The 19,986-nt window shown below is 35.9% G+C and overlaps 1 protein-coding gene across 7 annotated transcripts in view; it reads left to right on the forward strand.

Moving 5' to 3' along the window:
* KCNH7 (potassium voltage-gated channel subfamily H member 7) overlaps positions 1-12,034 on the forward strand; it is a 223,069-nt gene extending 211,035 nt beyond the window's left edge. For all 7 annotated transcript variants that reach the window (XM_040561791.1, XM_040561796.1, XM_040561792.1 and 4 more), the window contains 4 exons: positions 101-361; positions 5,238-5,403; positions 8,697-8,892; positions 10,223-12,034. In XM_040561791.1, the coding sequence (XP_040417725.1) occupies positions 101-361; positions 5,238-5,403; positions 8,697-8,892; positions 10,223-10,489 (890 nt within the window). In that variant the 3' untranslated portion in view covers positions 10,490-12,034. The remainder of the gene's footprint in view (positions 1-100; positions 362-5,237; positions 5,404-8,696; positions 8,893-10,222) is intronic.
* Positions 12,035-19,986: the final 7,952 nt, after the last annotated feature.

Below are 19,986 nucleotides of genomic sequence, written 5' to 3' on the forward strand. Positions count from 1 at the left end.
TGACCAGAATAATCTAGAACAGTTTCATGAACTAGCTTCATGAAACTGCATATTTAATCTCATGAACTGCATATTATACACAATTATTTCTATCTAACAGATTATTTCAAAGAGAATGATCAGAATGATCCTGAACCCTCAGGGGACAACAGATATTATCAATCTATTAAGAAACACTTTGAGGAGGAAAAAAGTGGCTCGTCATCATTTATGTCCTCCATTGAAGATGAGCAAAAACCCCTGTTCACTGGGATAGCTGACTACCCATCTGTAACAGAGAAAACCACAGAGGTGGACTTTGAAGAAATGGTTCATGCAACAGAAGAAATTCTTATTGACAAAAGAAGCAATTCTTGCAAAGGTAATCTAATTGGTACAATTTTCTAGAGTTTGAGTAGACGTCTTACTTGGCTTGATTATCAAAAATAATTTTCTTAATGGTCCTAATGATTCTTTACATAATAGTTACTTTTGTGTTTCCCAAAAGATTAACAAGAAAGACTATTTTAGATCAAAAATATTATTTCCCAAGAGGATTGCTATAGTTTGACACAATGGCTGTGGGACCAGATTACAGAACCTCCCAAAGGTTCACCTTGGTATTCATCTTGTAACTGACTTACCATAGAAAAGATTTTTAAACAAAATCTTCAAAATTGTCAACTAGTACTAGACCTCACTAAGTGCTCATGGATGAAAACTACATTCAGAGCAGTAAAGAGTACTTCCAAAGGAGTTTGACATTCTTGAGTTGGGTGACAGCACAAAATCCTACATAAGGGTTAAATAAATCTAAAGGTGGTCACGCGCACACACCAAAAAAAATAATTGTTTTCAGATAATTATTATCATTCTCTGCATTGACAATGCACAACCAAAATTCAGTGAAAGAAATTCAAAATAGCTTGAAAGAATTCTATCCCATTTGGCTGTACATGTTGGTTAAAAAGAATGTTATTACATCACAGAACAAATCCCGACTTCCTTAAGCAAAATACAAGAACAAATATTTGGCCTTTTGTATATGACAAATGATCAAAAATTATTACGCAATCTAAGTTAATTTTACATAAAATTACACCTAATATACTAAAATGCTAATTTTCTAAGTGATGTGAAGGGAAATTAATGAAAAGCTCCAGATTAATATACAGCTACAGTGTTGTTGAAAGTTTGCTTGTGATTATTTCAGTCTGAAGGAAAGAATTACATATTTACCATTTAATGCTGTCTTCCCCCTAAGTTTGTTTCCATTTAAGGCGATTTAACCATTTAACCACTATTCAATAAACTTTAAGCTTTTAAGTTATAATATTAAACTATGCTAATGATTAAACAGGCCAAACAGTTGGTTTTTTTTTCTTTTTAAAGGTATGAATATGTGAAGCCTGGTCTCCTCAAGTTAGGACTATATAAATGTGCACCTCATAAACTTGTTGCATACATACTGAAATTTGAAAGCTTACCTTTCCCCAACCAGTAGCCAGAAACGTGTCCTTGTAGCTATAGCAATGTTTTCCAAGGCAGCCTGTTGCAGATTTTAATTGAGCTAAATTTAGCATGTATATAGGTTACATGTTTTGATTAAGACACATATTTTGTACTCTAGCATTTTTGATAATGTGTGTGGAAGTTCTTTACCCTTCTTGCAACTTTCATAAAATCTTCAATAAAATAAGATCAGCTTTGTTTGATGTATGTTTTAAACTAAATTGTTATTCCTACTCTTATAAGAGATTGGTTATATAATACAATAAAAGTAGTTATAAATATAATAAAATTTTGAAATAAACTCTAACTGTATGTATGCATCTTTATAATCTACATATATTATGGTAGCCTTAATATAAACGTACCTGTATAAAGCTACTGTAAGTGATACATATTTAGTTATCTTTAGTTTTGTTTTAAGCTTCATTCATTACTGTTGATAAAAAGAAAGACAACTAATAATAATTAGTTGATAGCAGATAATGAGGACAGAAACTTTATAAACTTCTTTTCATAATCCTGAAAACTAGGTCTTAACATTAAAACATGTCTTTTTTGAGGAGATCTGATAATTTTTCCATAGCTGCTAATTTATATACAGCAGAAAGATGCTATTTTCTATTCTCACTTGGTCATTATTTAGGCCATAAGATTGGTTCATTAACTGTTCAGATGAACCAAGTTACATATTTATTGATTTAGTTCTCAGTCTAAAATTCTTCAAGCCATAGAAGACCACAGCTGGTTATAGAGTTGTAACTGCTGTTCAGTCTTTCTGAGGATACAGGTGTATGTGGAAGTATCTGAAAATATGCTTAGAACAGTACGATTCTGTATCCCACAAGAGATAAGTCAAGAGTCTTGCTTATAGGGTATGAACTAATTTTATAATTTGAGTGCCAATTCACTTGCTTTGTCACTGTTTATTTTAACAGTATACAAATACATATACTGGGACAAAAACGATCTGTGATTTCCCTGGGATAATCAAAAGCATTGAAAAATATGAGATTTTACAGAGTGAATTATTGTGTAAAATAGCCAACAATATGGGTTTTTAGGCCATTAAAAAGCAGTGAAATGTAAGGCCTATATTTTTAGTTTCTAATCCTGAAACTCACTGCTTAAAAATAATTCCACTGGATTTACAACATCCATTATACCCACAACCACAGTTGAAAAATTTACCCCTGAATTTGTCGTAGCTTGCTCCATTCACTTTGCTGAGAGCTTTCCAATTTCCTTGGACACCGTAAATTGTGCCATGTGTGCCCACTAAATCCAAATTACATGCTTCTCTGACATTTTCCTCTTTCTGTTGGCTTAAGTGGGCTGAGAACCTGAATAGGTTTCTCTGTAGCCAAGATGAAATCTCTTTCCCCTTCCTTCTGTTCAGTGCATAAAATCAGTTACAGGTCATGTCACATGAAATCCAAACACTCTCTACAGCTCCAGGAAACCTTCTACCACCTGCTAAACAAAGAGCAGATAATGCAGTAAGCACCTATCTCTTCCTCCTCTTGGAGTCATGTAGTGAGAGCTCCCCTTCCTGACTAATTCTACTTGAAATACTAAATCTGAGCAGGAAATCTTTTCCTTTCCTTTCTTCTTCTTCTTCTTCTTTTTTTTTTTTTTTTTCCTGTTTCTTTACTTAGATAACACTGCTTAAAGATGTGTTTGAAAAGGATTAGCTAATAGCATTTAAACAAAACTCTCACATGTCACCCACACAGGTTTTTTTTTTCTCTTTTCTTTGAAACATGTCTCTGGCTTCTATGGTTGCTTAGAAAAAAATCACGAGTGAGAAATGAATGTAACCTATGCGGAGTTATCAGCATGCAGTGCCAAAAGAAGTGTTAGGAGAAGCTCTGAGCAAACCATTAAGGGACTACTGAGGCGTGTGGGATTCACATCCAACTGCTCATACGACTGAAGCTAATGCCTTATAAGCAGTCAAGGTTCTTCTCCAGCTGCACATTGAAGCACCAGTCTGAGCCCAATAAGAACTTTTAACACATTCTATAACTTCACAAGGTTAAATAATTACAAATATGAACCTAACAGGAGTTGTACTGAACAAGTATTAAAGTTTCAACAGCCTTTTTTTTCCAGAGCAGAGGAGAATCTGAGTGGTACTAAGCAATTTTTGACTGTTTATGTGACAACAGATTGAATCAAAGTAACAAAGACTGAGGATGGGAAGTAGTATATGTAGAAAAACCACTGTTCGTCTTAAATATGTCACCTGTAGGGTCTGCAAAGCTCACAGGAAGATCTTCATTCTATATCAAATAAGGGTATGTACAACTAATATATCCCATGATAAATAATTTGTAACGTTTCACCAGTTTGGTGAGCAGGAAAAAAAGCCTGAAACTGGGAATGTAAACTAATTAATAAATGCACAGAGGTGTAAATTAAGCAAAGAAGAAGGGAAAATAGCTCAAACCAGAAAACTAAGCAGAAGGAAGGAGTGCATAGTAAGTTGCAGTGTTTGAACACAGAGACCTAAAACATGGGAGGGCTGGGACCTGGAACAGTCATCATCATTTTTTACAATGGGATGGAGGTAAATAAATATAAAGGACTCATATAAAGACTAGACTTTTATATACTGGTATATAAAATATACAGGATTAGAAGGGGAATTAAATTCAGCACACTAGCTGCAACTGTAGTAAGATCTTAATAATGCATTTGAGTTTTTTTAGCTTAAAGTAATTTACTATTTCTACCTTAATACAAATTTTTATCTGTACTTCAAAAATATATATTTTTTTTTATCATGAAGCTTCATTTAGTATTAAAAGTGACCTATGACTGACCTAGAAATACAGAACATTTCATTCTTTTAGGAGTCACAGATTATTAAACAAAATGAACTGGCACCTTTCACACCACAGTACTATAAGAGTCTCTGAAACATGCTTTACACACCAATATAAGGGTTGGGCTGGAGAAAAGTGATGCTAAAACTACATCAATGAAAATCAATTTCCTTTTGAAAATAATAACCAGTATCCCTTTGCAAGCATTATGAGCTGCATTAGATGGCCTCTGTCTCAGAGAAAACGTATCACACTTCATTTACCTTGTTAAGAGAAGCAGTCTTACAATTACTAGTAAGAAAGGCAGCTAGCAGAGGTCTCTAGAGAAGACATTCCAAGGCACTGTAATGTATACCAAATGCTGTAAATGCAAGGCACCAAGTTCTCCCTTTAAACCAAAAAGCTAAACAGTAAATACATTTCAATAGCATATTCAAGGGCAAGAGAAGAGGTTCTAGCCAGGTCTCTGAAACACACAAATTCAAGTAAATAATTTAGGGTTAGTTTAGAACAAACACTTCTAATTTCAATGAAAAATGAATTGTTAAAAATCTTGAGAAAACTGGGGGTTCATTGGTAAAATAATAGAAAGAAAACCAATGAAATAGGAGGTATTAATTGGCAGAACTCTGATGCTGGCTATACAAAGCTACTTTGTTTATCTACAGCTTCAAAGTATTAGCATGTTCCTATCTTTATGTTAGAAATTTAAAATTTTTGGATGTGTCCACTATTATCTTTCCTTAAACAGTGGTAAGGAACAAAGACAATTCAGGCAAATTGTCACCATACCAAATTGACTTCCAAGGTTTGGGAAACACTGGTAAGTGGAATGCTTGGTGGGTGCTAATCCTCTCTAACAGCATGTATATAAATCTATACTTTTTTATGGGTTTTGTTTTGTTTTGTTTTCATCAGATATTGCTGATAAAAGAAACTGGGAGGAGAACATCAGGGAGTACCAGGACTCCCCGAGTCAGTCAGCATTACCCCATGTTACATGGGGCATCTGCGATACTGAAAGTGACTATGTATATGGGGAAGTGGAGAATCGATTAGATTTACTTCAAGAACAACTCAACAGGTAAAAACAGAGATATGATAAAAATATATTTGTGAAAGGGTACATAATTCAATGGATACAAATGATACCACAGGAGGAATGAATTTGCTCAGAAAGTTTCCAAAACCATTCATATCTTTGGAAGTTCAAAAGTACAAAAACATGTGGGATGGGAATATCACTTTGTTATCCATATAAATTCATAGGAGCCTAAGTATCACCTAAATTCAGCCTTTTAGATTCCTGGAAAAAAAATGGGAATGATGATTTTAAAATTTTTAAATCGCTGCCTGAATAATGTCACTTACCTCTAGGTACCTGCATTAGTGACTCTGAATTGCCATGCTGAAGAGCCTTTCTCCTCAATTGACAGGCAGCCTAAGAGTCCAACTTTTTAACCAAGAAACCTTAATGAGGCACCTAAACTTGTTAAATGTAAATCTCAGCTGGAATGCCATTTCTTCAGCATTGATTCCTAAGTTTTTCACATGTCCACAAAACAGAAATTTTCAGCATCTTCAGTATCTGAAGTATTTTTTTCTTTCGTGAAGTCCCAAAGTAAACCAACTGCTTTCCTTAAAAAGAGAGCATTTACATTACAGGCAAGCTTCATTTTAGGTGCATTAACTTCTTTTGCTACTGTCTCTGTAATAAGTAAGATATGGAAGTATGCAAAGGCAAAATACTTAACACCTGTTACAACAGAAAATGGACATTTTCTTCATCAGAATACACTATTAACTCACTTAATAAAATGTCTCTTCCTTCTTCCCTCTTATCTTTAATATATTGCTCTTTCCTGGCAGCTAAGCAGCATAGTTTATAGCATATTAAAAATATAGTTACAGAACTTTGATCCATCATACACTATAGTTTACCAGGTAATTTCACTTAATTTTAAATCGCCCTATGCTCAGGTCTTTAGCTTCTTTATTATTTCCAATATTTTTCCATGACAAGTACTATGACACACACTCAGCCCCAATTGTGCTTTAGTAGTCTTCATTGGCATTCTGTGCCATAAATTTTAGCAATCAGTTTAAAGCCAGGTTAATGGTATAGTGCTTCCTTCATCTACTATAAGCCAATCAAAACACAGTATTTTTCTTTTACGAATACTATAGAGTACATTAAAAAGACATTTTTCACTTGCAAGCCTGAATTGCTGTAATTTCTAATTGCAGTAGTCAAGTAATCCAAGGAACTGTAAATGTCACATAGCCAATATCTGCATGTTCCCTATTAACAGTGGGAATTAACAGTCTTTCAGTTACATTTCCTGAAATCTTAAGCTCCTAAAACTGAAATTATATCTCAAGTTTACCCACAGTTTCACCAAAACCTTACATAAGTTCCCAATATTTTTGAGTGAGAGAATACCATTGTTACTGATAAACTAAGATTTAAATTGTTATGAATTTTATTAAATCATTTTATTCTTTAACTCTTTTCATGTTTTTAAAGCTTTTCATGCTTTCAGGATTTGGGGCCTTGCTGGATCTTCTATAAATGTAACAGACAATATTCTGTCTGGCTTATGTCAGATCTGACCTGCTGGACTATAAAGCAGGGTCACATTTTCCTGTCCTTTTCCATGTCAAGTCAGAGGCTCAGCATGCTACTCAAATTATTAAATGGACATAGAAGGCTGGAAAGCCACTGTAGCAGGACTATTACCCTAGCACTATCTCTGTTTTTCATCTTTTAGCCACTGGAATTTCATGGAGACTGTGGGCCAAGTGCCTAAAGTTCTCATGTCTTTTTCTTTGGATGGCATGACATGGACCTTTTTTTTAAATTCTAAAGAAAGGAGGGAGAAGATATACATGCAATAATGAAATGATGAATAAGCAGTACCAGATGTACTCTTTGATTTGAAGTACTAGGAAATCCCTATCAAGTGCTGACAAAGTAAGAAGCGAGCCATTTCAGAGTTAATTCAAAGCAAAAGACAATTGCTGATACAAGTCCTCCAATGCTAAATCCCTTTTATCAACTGAGATGGTAAACCTCAAGTTTAGCAGACAGAAGCTCTCTGGATGGTGTCATGCTGCTGCTGAAGTATTTTCCCCTGTGGCATCAGCATCATGCTTGTGTGAGATCAGCATATTTTCAAGTAGCAAGCAACCCAAGAAGGCAAATAGTGCGTGAACTGACCTCGGGGTTTGGGCCTTTCATTATAGGAGCTGATGCCACAGAGCCTGCTTCTCCCAATAAGGAAAGAAACAGCATCCTAAATATCCTTTGGGCATATCTTTCAGATTAATTTCATAGATACATTTATAAATAAGTGAAACAGGTGATGGACTACTCCAACATTAAAAAAAGAAAAAAAAAAAAAGATCCTGGTAAAAGCAAAGATCTGTCAGCAGCAGGATCAATTCTGCTGCTGTAGAGAGCCCAAGTAGTAACATTCACAACATTAAAGGCTGCTGACAAAGATTTGTTTATTCTGTCAGAGGATGAGTTGCAATACAGAAGGCTGTATATCCGCATAGTCCGTCATAGCATGTCTGTAGCCTTCCAGCAGCTGGGGAGGCACAACAGGCATTACTTATTGCTGAGCTTGTCAATGATATTGGTAAGACCATTTGAAAATCAATTCAATGCTATGCAATTGTCAGTATGAACAACATAAGCAGCTTAAGTGTTTCAGAAGTCATATAAAAATTTATGAAAATTGGAAAAAAGAAAAAAGCTACTGAGTTTGAACATCAGAAACATATAAATTAATTCTATGGTCTGTATAAATTTTGACAGTAAAGAAACTTGGCCAGTTGTTGTGTTGTTTTTTTAAAAGAAACTTTCTTGAAAGTATCTTTCATTTTCTAAGTGTGGAAGAACACAAATGTAGTTTTCTGCTTATTTTAGTGCATTCTAGTAGCATTGGCAATGTCAGAATTAATCGACAGATACAACAGAACGAGAGTCCCATCCTAAGCCAGTACAAATTAATTTAGTTTCAATGAAGAGAGTACAGTTATTCCTCTTAATTTCAACTAAAGAACTGTTCCCCCATGTTACTGTTAATTGCAAAAATAAAGGACAGTAATGAACTCATTCTTAACGTAGCAAAAAGATCGGAGACAAGCAGGCGGGTATGTTCTGCAAAGGAAAGGGAGAGCTAGCAAGCTTTCGAAGGGCTCAGTACTCCCTCTTCTGTTCTTTCCTACTTAAGGCATGGTCGAGTCATAAAAAGCAATAGTTTGCTTTATTAATAAGCTGCAAGTCCATCTTGAATGCATCTGTAATCAGTATGTTAAAACATACCCATTCCTGACCACGCATTAACTGATTTTATGTTACTTCTCTAGGCTTGAATCCCAGATGACTGCTGATATCCAAACCATCCTGCAGCTTCTGCAAAGGCAGTCAACGCTCATTCCACCTGCCTATAGCACGGTGACTGCTGCAGGGGCAGAATATCAACAGCCAGCAATTCGGTTTACACAAAAGCTTCATCCTGTAGCATCAATTAAAACAGACAGAAGTTTCAGTCCTTCATCTCAGGTACGTACACATTTTAAAAGATCAAAAGAGCCTTGCTAATCTTGTTAGCTTATGATGGAAGAAACGCATACTAATCTAATTGCTTGTTCATTAAAGAATGTGAAATTATTATTCTGATCTAGCACCTCTGCAGTGGACTTTGATACCGTATTTTCAGAGGCCACATTTTCTGTGAGGGTTTTAGAGATTCATAAAGTGATCTTATAATCAGACCAATTTACTTAATTATCATGCATTTCACAAAAACAAGCAGAAACAACAAATATTAGACACAAGTGTAAAGCACAAATACTCTCCTAGCATCAGACCTGAAGATGCAGAAGCATCTATTGTAGGTCCAGTTCTTGAAGTCCTGAGAAACACCATAACTGTTTTCATGAAGGCAGAGGCCAGAGAAGTCCAGCTGAGGCAGCAGGGTGGTTATATACATATGGAAGCATGAGGGGAGAAAAAATCTTATGTACAATCCCTTGCCACTGCTGGAAATACAGAGCTGCTGCATACCTGCATTTTCCAATACATGTTTTCCACCCCAATTCTGTTCAGGCAGAATTTGATTTTCCAAATTTGTTTGGCATTTCTTGAATTTAACAGTTTGAACAGAGATGTGGCATGTTATTTGCAGATGCACTGCAGCATACAATTAGTAAATCCAGCGTGCTTGGATGTGCCAGATTCCTCATGCATATGCTGAAACACATACAGGTACAGTAAGTCCAATGCCTCCAGAAAGCATCAGTTCACATGCATAAAGATTATCAGGGCAGCAAGCATGCAGCGGTTTTCAGAAGCATTTACCCACCATGTATACACCTACATAAAAAAAAAAAAAAAATCTGTCAGAACAGAAATCTAGCAACCCTCTGGAAACAAACATCACCAGGCACACTGCACACTTTGCACAGATTCTGAGTTTAAAAGTGAAGGAGAACTAAGTGCTGAGACTGGAATCCGAATGGTTTTAATGTTTGGACTGAAATAATTCCAGAGGTGCAGCCTGAAACTACAAATTCAGGAATATTGAAATCCACACTCTTAGACTAGGCCTCAAGAATATTCAGTCCTTCAGAAAGGATATATACTTGTATCTTGATGTCACATGAACAAGCCAGAGAAGGGGACAAAATCCCCAGATTCTACAACTAATCAACAGAATTGCATTCACTTACATTAAAGCAAATGCAGTACCATGTAAAAAATATTTCAGCACACTGCTTAATTGTCAAACATGGTTTTCCAACAACAATCAGATTGTGCTCATTTTGAGGAGAAATAAGAGCCTAGAAGAGACTGACACAATTATTGCCATCTTATTTCTTCTCTTTTCCAGTGTCCTGAATTTCTAGACCTTGAAAAATCGAAACTTAAATCCAAAGAATCCCTCTCAAGTGGAGTGCATCTTAACACTGCCTCAGAAGACAACCTGGCTTCTTTTTTAGATCAAGAACATGACCGGTCTGTAGAGCGTCCCCCACACCATTGTAAAACTTATCTCCAGCCAGTTAGGCACCCTTCCTTGCCAGAATCTTCACTAAGCACTGTAGGAATCTTGAGTCTTCATAGGCATGTTTCCGATCCTGGTCTTCCTGGGAAATAATACTTTTATACTATTACTTCACATAAAAATGTAAGTGCTTTTAATGGCTGTTTTCCCTTTTTTGTATTTAAATCCTCTATACTTGACTCAGGGGCTACAAGGAATATACCATTATATGCAAAAGTACTGTATATTTTCCTAAATCTGAAGCTTGTAAGGTAAAGTTGAGCAGTTCTGATGTAAATAATATATATACACACACACTAACTGTATGTTCTAAATGTAAAACTGCCAGCATTCTCAAGGCACCTTATATTTTTATTTATTTTTTAAATAACATGCATGTTCTGAAATTACAGTTTATGTTGCATGGAGATGACTATTTACTGCTGTCATGGAAACAGTATTTTATTGTGGATACGTTTTCAGAACAAATAGGAGATCAATAACAATAATTCACACAGAAAAAACTCCAACCTGACCAATCTAAAATTCAAGTAAAATCTGCTCACTTTTGAAAATTGGATTATCTTTCTTGTAGTGAGCTTTTTACTATAAGTAGCAATTATTCTGCATCTAGAGAAAGAACAAATAACGTAACCAAGTCTGGGTTCAAAACAATTAGGACATAGAAACCAGCCTCCTTCCAAACCAGTTAAAGCAACACAGTACTTTAACAAGACAGGAAAACAGCCACGTGCTGGAAGGTATCACCATAGATTGCATCCACAAAACCACATATATTAATTGAATAGTTTGTTTCCAGTATTATTTTTTTTAATTCACATCAAAGAAGTTAGCTATCACAAGCAGGCAGGTACTCTTCATGTGTCATACAAACATAATCAAATGCAATAAATCTAATTTCTATATAATACAGAAGACTGTGTTCCTTTTGTTCAATACAAATTATTAACAATCTGTATAATTAAAAAATACTTAAATTCTTGGTTTATAATTATAAGGGTGGTTGTTTGTAGTTCTCTCTTTTTACTGACTGGCCCCTCTACAATGATCCTAGATAGGGTATAGATGTATGTGGACACACATACCACACACACATTCCTGGATGTGTGCATGTGTGTATATTATATATGTACATTATGTACATGTGTGTACGTGTGTGTATGTTTATATACAAACATATACACAAGTGTGTGTATATACCTACACTTACATGTAGGAGTATAGATATCGTTATATATATGTATATATGTAAGATCACTCTGAGGAACAATTGTAAACTTTCTTATTACAAAAGAAGTAAGTTTAGCTTGTGTCCAAAGCTGACTACATTAGAATAAAATGATTTAAGGTCTGTAGGCTTTAAATACAGTATGTACTGTATATGCATAATGCTTTGTGAATACTTAGATTTAATTTTATTAAAATATTATTCTGCTTCAAATGCTGTGTTTATTTTAGAAGGAACTGACCTTTTTATTACTGTTTTTAAATATTAAAAAACGTTCACATAATTTTGTAATCTTAAAGCTTTAACATGAAATTCCTCTAGGAAGAGAACTGAATTCAGAAAAGAATGTAACCCAGTTAGTGGGTGAGCAGTGAAACTCGAACTAAAAATCCCTCTGCTCTAAACCAGCGTGCAGAGTAATACAATAATGGTTGACTGGTTGACCCTCAAATTAAGAGTTACCTACATTATGTGTTAGGGTCAGAATAATACGTAAGACACTTAGTCGTTCACAGACAGTCAATAAACACAAGGTGGCTGCATCTTCTCTCATTTAAAATTAGTGTCAAAATACCAAGCAAGGCTCTGCTTTATCTTTGCATATAAAGATACAAAAATGACTTAACTAAATATCTCTAAGTTAAGAGAACCCAACCCTTCTCATACAAGATCAAATTTTCTTCTGCCTCACATTGGTTGACTGCTGATAGGTGCATATCTTACGACATGCTGACTGCTCTTACTTCTACTGCAATGACAGGAGTTATGCACTTTTTAGTGCCTTTAGTGCAGGATCAGATCTTACATGATAGCATCACTGGGCCAGTTAGAATCTCTGCCTGCAGATACTCCATTGAAACAGGAGTGCTGAATAACAAAGTCAAATAGCTTTTTTTTTTTTTTCGCTCAATAGCAAGCATTAGCAACAATTGCTGTATCTCAGTTTAGTAGCTAATACTAATATCCATTACAAAGAACAAGTTAGCATATTGTCTAAAGAAGTATTTGTGGTTGTGCCACATTTAAAGAGTCTGGAATATTAAAAATAAAATGAATGAAAAGAGTATAATGTATGAATATTACTTTACTAAATGCCTTTTGCCTGGTTTCATCACTTGGAATTTCATATTTATGCCAAGAGACTGAGCATAACAGGTGAACTGGGGAAGGAAAAGATGGGGAAGAGGAAAAGCAACAACTGCCACAATTGTTCCAAGCGAAGGAAAAGCTCCATCCTTGTATTGGCTTAAAAAGGCTTTGTTCCTTTTCTTCTCTTTGTCTGTGTTTATCCAAAAGGAAAATCTGAAATGGGGGCAACTAAGGGAGACTTTGCATAGTTACAAAAATTCTAAGTTCCCTAGACATCTGGCAACAAGTGAAGAAACAAAACACAGATAACAACTCGATTTGCAGTAGTCTATCTGTCCCTTCCTTGCCAAAGACAGACCTGCCTTCTCAGATACCTTCTTTTCTTGTTTAAGTACAGTGAAATAAATGAAGACCCACTGCTTCAAGCCTTTTTCTTCTAGAGACAAGTACAAACCAATGTTTGAATTAGAATTAGAAATAGGAACAGCAAAAATTCTCTTATTTTTATCTTTTCTGGGCAGGGCTCCCCTTAAATGCGGTCCATTTCTAACGAGGTAGAAATTGCTCTGCGTTACCCAAATAAAGCTAGGAATAACACAAGGCTTGCATACCCATGCATCAATACACAGCTATTCTAACATATCCATAGCATCTTTCAAAAATTTAGGAGATTTTGGTATTGCTTATGCTTGAGCCTAGGAAGACTTAACTTGGCTATTTACATTTAAAACTCGTGGGTAAAAACACATAATACATTATAACCCATAGATAGAGAGTAATATCCTGATGATTCAAGAATAGCTATTGTACTGAAATATCAAAGTAATCAGGACAATCACTCCAACTATGAGAGCAACCCATTCAGGCTATACTCACCCTGCGCTACATCTGCTGCAGAATAATGAACTTGCTTGTAGAAACTTGCTGCCAAATTCCTCTTGTACTATCCTCAATCAAGTCCAGAGTAGTATGAGTTAACTAACAAGGTTGTACTAAAAGCATTACAGTGACTGACAAAGCAAGAAGTACTAATCTGGTGCCTGTATCCACTAAGAGGAGCAAGCGCAAAGTTAATTAAAATAGGTCTGATAAGGAAAGGCCTGTATGCCAAATCTGCTGTAAGTACTGACTATTGGTTTGCATTTTCTGTTTTACTATTTTTTACTGATAGTAATTTGAGACTTTATTCCAACCTGCATCATTACTTGTAGCTACTCCAAATGGTTGCAATTATATGTTTACCAAAGTTTCCCAAGTTGCCTCTCCTTCTCCTCTTTTTGCACACAGGAAAGGAAAATGCAAATTCCATGCTCCTCATCTGTTTACTTCTCTTACCTCATTATCACTAATGCAAAGCCCACTAAGAATATAGGTGGATGCAATTCTCTTATCTGTAGTATCTAGCAGCTGTGCACAAATAGCAAGGAACCTAGTCTCACTTTCAAATTTAACATGCTTCAAATGTAAACATTTAATGAGAATACTAATTGTAAACTGTAAAATTGCTTCAGACCTGAAACAGACTTGGTATGCAGCCATTGGCATAAATAAATTTTAAGTAGCCTCTTACCTACTTTAAATAAGAGCATGCATAACGTCCTTTATATGTGATTACTCTGAACCTAGAGTTCCCTTAAGTTTTGTTAGGAATGATAACGTACTCATGTCATACAGCAGTCAATGCATCGCATATACTACATCTCCTCCATGCATCAATTTTTTTTTAATCTTGAAAAGAAGACTATAATAGAACTTAAGCAGCCAATATCTTAACAGGAGAAAAATAAACACAATCCACAAATAGATCATCTATGCAAGTCATCACCATGCTCAGTTTTATCAATGATACTAAAGGAGCATATCCTGGACCTTGTAATTGCATGAAGGCATCACTATGGCAAGCTTACTTTCTCTCACTGTATATCTATGTATGAGTAGTAGATGGAAATGCATTATTAATGAGGAAACATTTTTCTTCATCTAGCTACTTGTATTTTTTTTTTATGCCCACTTGGGAAGTTCTGATTATTAATGAATACAGAATGTAGCTATTCTCTTTGGAATGGAAATTAGATGGACCAAATTAAAGTCTCCTGCTGGATGGATTTGCCCCTTTTATGCGTTATTTACGTTTTCTATACTGAAACTTCATGATATTGTAAAGCTGAAAATACAAAAAAAGTTGGAAAATTTAATCTAGATAAATACTTCACTATTATGACCTATGGCAAATCCTGTTTGTATAACAGGTTTTTATATAATACAGTTAATATAAGTTTTATTTTGCTTTCAGAAAAGATTTCCTGGAAAAATGTTTACTGTACAAATAAAAGCACTTGTACACTGCACATATTCAGTATTTTATATCACCATAAAATTTATTTGCAAGAAGTCTAAATATGCACAAATAAATGTATTACACTTATTTCAGTCATGAGCAACAGAATGTGAATATTTCATTTGTGACTGACTTGAATTAATTACTACAATGGAAGCACCACTAACAGGGATCCAAAAGTTTGAATACGTTTTAGTGTCAAAATTATAATTCAAAAAATAGTTCAATATTTAATATACTTATAACACTATGGGAATAAACATAAAAGCACAGGATTACACACAACACCTCTCACTGGCTTGAAGCACACAACATAGAAGCACAAGATTAGACCTCTTCAGAAATTCCTGTGTACACAGTAAACGACATGTAGCATACTGAACTCCATCCTCAAGTAAAACTGTAAGGTATGTCCATGTCTAGTCCCTCTAACTTCACTGGTCAAGGAATTCAAAATCTACAATAACCCCCAGTTACAAGATCTGGGTAATGAAGCTGACAATTTTTATTCCATTTAAGGCCACATTTTCACAAATTATATTGATAGAAAGTGTTGTTGAAATACCTGTCTTCAAGCCAGACACTTCTGTTTCCTGAGACGGTTTCTTTTACAGAATTTACAGTGAAACATGGAGTGGGTTTACCATGTAAGGCCTACTCAGAGATTTTACTGATCTAGATGAAGAGTCACTGAAATATTCTGAGATAAGCTGAGCTCTTAAAAAAGAAAAAAAAAAAAAGATTTCCTTGGGGAAAAGCTTGAGGTGGGATTAAAATACAATCAGCTGGAAGCTGGAAGCAATTCCAGCTGTATTCAAATAGTATTATCTAAGCTTGCCTCACAGGATGGGGGAATAAATAAATAAATACATAAATAAATATTAAAACCACTATTTTAACAAGCAGGAGGAGTAGGCAAGTTTTACCTAGAATATTTTGGTTGTTAAATAATCCATTGATCTGGTTACTTCAAACCACCAGATGTCTTCAGAGTATAGCATCTGAGACATCTGCCACTACTAATGAAAAAAACACACACAGATTAGCATCTAGGGTATATGATGTTTTATTTGAGTAAGCGAGCTAGCTACCATTTATAATGCATGGCCTACATTTATATAATCTTAAGTTTTCACTTCTCTAAATACAGGGGGTACATCAGCCTACTAGGGAACCAACTGAAATTAACTTTAATATCTTAGAGAAGCCTCCTTGAGATCATGATTCAATTTTGAATGGTGACAGAAATAGATGAGGTATAAAAGCTCAGTCTTCTTTTTACCTTCTACTTTTTACCTCATAACGCAGTCAGCAAGGCAGTGGTGGTAACCTCTCTAGCACCGAGCTATACCTGCCTGTCTGCCGCAGCAAAATACTCACTATCTTCCCAGAATAGATCCCATTGATTATACATCTCTAGTTCTTCAGCATCTAATTCTCCATGCTGTAGAACAAATGCACACATTCATCACAGTTGACAACTCACATTTAACTTGCAAAAGATATCAGTGATTATTAATGCATTACATTACCTGTAGTGATAACTAAACATTCTTACATTGTTTAACAAGACACTGTAACCAAAGAGCAACTGATCTGAATCAGAAACAGTAAACAGAACTTTCATCTTAAATATTGATGGCAGTGAGCAGGTAAGCATGTAAATAAACATATTCAAAAACACTAGCAAATTTATAGTATTTTGTAATATAGAATTTACATATGAAGATAGTCAGTACATTGATTAAAATGATGGCACCTTTGTTTTCAATACTTAGCAAAGTTTATTCAAAACTGTTAGCATTTCCACACAGAAATAATTAACAGACGCTTTTCCATCTACCCATCACATCTCCTCTTGACATTCACAGGGTGCAGGGATGTTGCTCTCAAGACAGCTTGGGCAATTATATTCCAGTTATCCTTATTTTTCTGTAATTTATTGTAGTTACCTTTTTTTTATTATTATTTTTTATCTTAATATTAACTTCTTTGGGGTTTTACCAACCAGCTTGAAGCAATTTGTATTAACTTCCTTTCATACAGAAAGTTTTCAGACTGGTTCTATCACAAACAGCTGCTACTTGTTTACAGCAGCAAATACTTTAGCCTGCTCCAACCAAGCAGTAAAACAGTCTTAAAAGTAAAGCCACAAAAGTTAACTGCAAAAGTTAACTTCCCCATGGTTTAGATGAACACACTTTACTTCTCTAACACACTCAGAAAGGTGCACGAGCTATGTTAATGCACCTCAGCTGACAAATATTAGCTCATTTAACAGTGAGCTACTTGGTAATTTAAAGAAAAATAGCGTAATACACACCCAAAAAAATCATACATTAAATATTCAGAGCTGGATTTTAATAGTGGTTAAAATGACTCCATATTATACACGCACAAGCTGCATCAGAGTAAATTGGGATCTTGCTGTTTTAAAGTCAAGAACCAGAAAGCACTGAGCATTTGTTCTCTGACATACATGACAGACAACTCAAAGGAGCTTCACCTGTTAGTATTACTTTATCTACACTGCCTTGTATCTCTCCAATATTCAGAAGAATAGCCTGAATTGTTTTCAAAGAGACAAAAATATAAAGATTTGTTTAGATACTAGTGCTTATAAATAAAGTAGAACAACATGCAAGAGCCTGCTATAAAGCCCAATCTAAAATCTTAACATTCAAAACCACGTACACCTGCCCTCCCTCTAAAGATTCAAAAATTAGGAAATAAATTTTTCAAATGCCTATATTAGATATTCTTAAAGTGATTCAAGCCAACATTACAAATGAGTACCCAGCGTGTTGTGCCCAGTGGGTAGTTGTTAATGGAGTTAAGTCTAGCTGGTGTCCTGTTACAAGTGGTGTCCCCCAGGGGTCGGTACTGGGGCCTATCTTGTTTACTATCTTTATTGATGACCTAGATGAGGGGATTGACCGTGCCCTCAGCAAGTTTGCAGACGATAACAAGTTGGGAGGTCATGTCTGTCTGCCTGAGGGTAGGGTGACCCTTCAGAGGGATCTGGATAGGCTGGACTGCTGGGCTGAGGCGAATGGGATGACTTTCAACAAGGCCAAGTGCCAGGTCCTGCACTTTGGCCACAATAACCCCATGCAACACTACAGGCTTGGGGCGGAGTGGCTAGAAGACTGTGAAGAGAAAAGGGACCTGGGAGTGTTGATCGATGCTTGGCTGAATGTGAGCTGACTGTGTGCCCAGGCAGCCAAGAAGGCCAATGGCATCCTGGCCCGTATTAGAAATACTGTAGCCAACAGGAGCAGGGAGGTGATCATCCCCCTGTACTCAGTTCTGGTGAGACCACACCTCGAGTACTGTGTTCAGTTTTGGACCCCTCACTACAAGAAGGACAGAGGCCCTGGAGCATGTCCAGAGAAGGGCAACAAAACTGGTGAGGGGTCTGGAGCACAAGTCTTATGAGGAGTGGCTGAGGGAGCTGGGATTGTTTAGTCTGGAGAAGAAGAGGCTCAGGGGAGAGACCTCATTACACTCTACAACTTCCTGAAGGGAGGTTGTGATAAGGAGGGGGTCAGCCTCTTCTCTCAGATAACTAATGATAGGGCATGAGGAAATGGCCAAAGTTGCACCTGGGGAGATTTAAATTAGATATCAGGAAAAAACTTTTTCTCTCAGAGTGGTCAGGCACTGGAACGGCCTGCCCAGGGAGGTTGTGGAGTCACTGTCCCTTGCTGTGTTCAAGAAGCACCTGGATGAGGTGCTACAAGGTATGATTTAGTAGCTTAGTGGGTATTATTGGTGATAGGAGGGTGGTTGGAGTAGATGATCTTGTAGGTCCTTTCCAATCTTGTGTTTCTATGACTAACAAGATCACGTTGTTTATAGCAACACAGACGAATTTAAACTGAGCTCTCCCCTGACTGTTCTGAGCGATTCACAGAAAGGCCCTTAATTCGTGGGAGCTCAACACTCTGCTCAAGAAAACCATGATTGGGCATGGTTAATAAATATAATGACAAAGGCTACCCCTAAGAAAAGAACTTTCAGTGAACCCACATCTTAAGTAGATTTTGGAAAAACAGTAATTTCTGACTCATATAAAGCTTTAAGCATGGTTATCTAGAATACAATTCAAACTTTCCAGTATTATACCTTTCACTCAACTGTTTCATTTTTTGAAAAATGAAGAGACAGTCAAAGATTTAAAAGCTCACTAATTTTGGTGAACTTGCTCCATGAAAAGGTCTAAGTTATGTCCTGTTCCCTTCCCCTCCGAAGATTTTGTACCTAATTTTTCACCCTTCCCACACAGCCTTTTCAGAATTGTGAAAAAATAAGCCACATCGATGAAGACAGGCAAACCCACACAAACTCCTTGGCCACATTACCTCATTTGTACCAAGAATAATTTGCTTACACACTGGATGTCATGAAGGAGTACAGAAATCATCTTCCTTTTGAAGAAAGTGAAATATGCTATTTGCAATGGTTAACACAAAGCCAGGTTTCATCCACTGCAGTGATAAAGTAGGATTAACAGTCTTCTGTGATACCCAGGGAAACGTTATGCTCTTCATTTACACTTTCCCTAACTCCAATGAAAAATTAGATGCTCATTGTAGATCCTCCCATATTCAAACCATGTTATAAAGTCTCCCTAGGGGCAGGCCTCTCTCAGATACATGACATATTTCTATGGGTCTAAGTTACCTCACCAGTCACTGGTAACGGAAGCAAGCCACTCCTACCTAAGAAGACAGCAAATCAACATGTTGTTTTCTATGTTACACAGAGTAAAACAACCTTATCTGATAGTCACGAAACCCTGACAAAGAACATGCCTTCAGACTGAGATTCCTCTTGGCCTCAGAAATACTTTAAGACACTTTAGAAAGTTGAGTGTGCATATATACACACATATACATATATAAAAATAAACACTGAAAACTTCACTGAACT

Source organism: Cygnus olor, chromosome 6, assembly GCF_009769625.2.
Source record: "Cygnus olor isolate bCygOlo1 chromosome 6, bCygOlo1.pri.v2, whole genome shotgun sequence".
In the NCBI taxonomy this organism is placed as follows: domain Eukaryota; kingdom Metazoa; phylum Chordata; class Aves; order Anseriformes; family Anatidae; genus Cygnus; species Cygnus olor.